Genomic DNA, 2,472 nt, shown 5'->3' with positions numbered 1-2,472 from the left:
TTCTAAGCATGTCATATTACACATCTGCAGAAAACAAAATTAGGAATCTTACGCTTTTGTATATAATTGTTCGCATTTTGGAGACAAATGTAGTAGTAGCCTTTTTTTAAATAACATTCTTTATTTTCTTCAACCAGCATTTCTTTAAGAACTACCAAGAACATAGAAGAGGTTTTGCATTAGGTACTCTCCTTACACTCAAGCAATTCAAGGAATTCATAATGTAATAATGGACTTCGGTAATTTTCTTAAAAATGAGAGTAACAATATATGTATAAAACAATAATAGAATGATGCTTTTGGATTAAAGATGCTATATATTGCTTTTAAGTATTATGCTGTTCAATCAGTTGTGTCTAACATATACAGACATGCTATCTGATCTCACTTTAAATTCATGACAGTTAACCTCTATTATATACCATGGTTGTCTTGTGAACAACATTTATACCACCAAAGAAAGATACTCATTATAGTGTTTATAAAGAAAGATTGAGAAAGCCCACAGTTTCACATCAAAAATAATTACAACTCTAACACATCTGTGAGAATGTTTGTTTACATGAACCAATCAATCTAACAATTTTGACACGATCATAGTGGCCTTTATTTCACTTATATAGTTGAACGCAGTTAGATGCACTGATAATTTACTGTCTAGTATTAGTTTGATTTATGTTGAAGGTAGGTCTATATTTGACTTTTCACATGCTTTAGCTAAACGCTGATTTCAAGATGCTAAATTTCTTCTCAATATTTTGCTTACTTTCTAGTTGATCTGCTGACCTCATAATGTCTGAAATCAGATTCAGCAATCTCACTTGGGATCAAGTTATAACACTGGATAAAGTGTTAGATGAAGTAATTCCAGTTCATGGAAGGGGAAATTTCCCCACAATGGCAGTAAAACCAAAAGATATTATTCATGTTGTGAAAGATCAACTGATAGAGCAAGGAATTATTGTTAAAGATACTCGATTGAATGGTTCCACAGCAAGTTACATACTTGCAAGCCACAATGGAATCAACTATAAGGATCTGGATGTCATTTTTGGTGTTGAACTACCAAGTGATCAAGAATTTCAGGTTGTTAAGGATGTAGTTCTAGGTTGTCTATTCGACTTTTTACCAAAAGGTGTAAAAAAGGATAAGATCACCCTGAATATTATGAAAGAGGCTTATGTGCAGAAGATGGTTAAAGTTTGCAATAAGCATGATCGTTGGAGTCTCATCTCTCTGTCAAATAACACTGGGAAGAATGTCGAGCTAAAATTTGTTAATTCACTCAGACGACAATTTGAATTTAGTGTAGATTCCTTTCAAATTGTCTTGGATCCAATGTTAGATTTCTATAGTGACAAAAATGGTAACCTAACCAATGAATGCTATCCTGTTGTGGTAGCTGAAAGCATGTATGGAGATTTCCAAGAAGCAATGACACATTTACAGTACAAGCTTATATCTACCAGGAAACCTGAAGAAATTAGAGGTGGTGGCCTTCTGAAATACAGCAACTTGCTGGTTCGTGACTTTAAACCAGCTTGTGAAGCAGAAATCAAGATGTTGGAACGTTATATGTGTTCTAGATTCTTCATTGATTTTCCTGATGTAGCAGAACAGCAAAAGAAGATTGAATCATACCTCCACAACCATTTCATAGGTGAAGAAAAGAGCAAGTATGATTACCTCATGACCTTGCATGGAGTTGTGAATGAGAGCACAGTTTGCCTCATGGGACATGAAAGAAGGCAGACCCTCAATATGATTGCCCTTATGGCTTTAAAAGTACTTGGAGAACAGAATATCCTACCTAATACAGACAACGTAACTTGCTTTTATCAGCCTGCTCCATACTTTGTTGCTGAAGGAGGGTACCCTACTTATTATGTAACATCTGGACCACCACCTATATTATTTCAGCCATACCACCCACTGCACTTTCATGTGCCAAATGGTATGATTTAAACACACACACACACACACTAGAAACTTTGCTTTAATTAAACACCTTCTAGAAGCAAGTTTCAAAATTTATGCAGTTACCAACTATTTTATCATTTATAGCTTAAACCATCATAGTAAATACAATATCATCTATGAACTGACCTTTTTAAATGATCTTCAAATGTTATTGATTAGCTATAACAACTTTCAAATATTGTGGACCACTTAAAATGATTTTCAAATCTGACTGACTACTTATGACTCAAATGTGCTATGATAAATACATTAGAGATGACTTAATATTTGATTAAAATATAAAAGAACAGGCTCATGTTTTAAAATTCAGAGGTACAGAAAACACCAGTGCCGACAACTCTGTATTCAGTCAGTTCCTTTGCTACCTTTACTTCATTTATTTTTCTAGTGAATAGTACCATCAATGAACTTTCAATGCCTAACAAAAATGCCTAATTTCAAAGACAACAGATTCAGAAGATATCAAAATCCTAGATTTTTCAAGCATATATT

At 33.7% G+C, this 2,472-nt stretch overlaps 1 protein-coding gene across 1 annotated transcript; it reads left to right on the top strand.

The window, feature by feature from the left end:
- Nucleotides 1-792: 792 nt before the first annotated feature.
- On the top strand, nt 793-1,965 carry TENT5D (terminal nucleotidyltransferase 5D). The gene has a single exon (XM_052663659.1). It carries the CDS (start codon nt 793-795, stop codon nt 1,963-1,965), a length of 1,173 nt encoding a protein of 390 aa, XP_052519619.1.
- The last annotated feature ends 507 nt before the right edge of the window (nt 1,966-2,472 follow it).

The sequence above is a fragment of the Budorcas taxicolor genome, chromosome X, assembly GCF_023091745.1.
Source record: "Budorcas taxicolor isolate Tak-1 chromosome X, Takin1.1, whole genome shotgun sequence".
Classification (NCBI taxonomy): Eukaryota; Metazoa; Chordata; class Mammalia; order Artiodactyla; family Bovidae; genus Budorcas; species Budorcas taxicolor.
The sequence above is the reverse complement of the archived record's forward strand: the minus strand, read 5'-3'. Positions and strand labels throughout refer to the sequence as shown.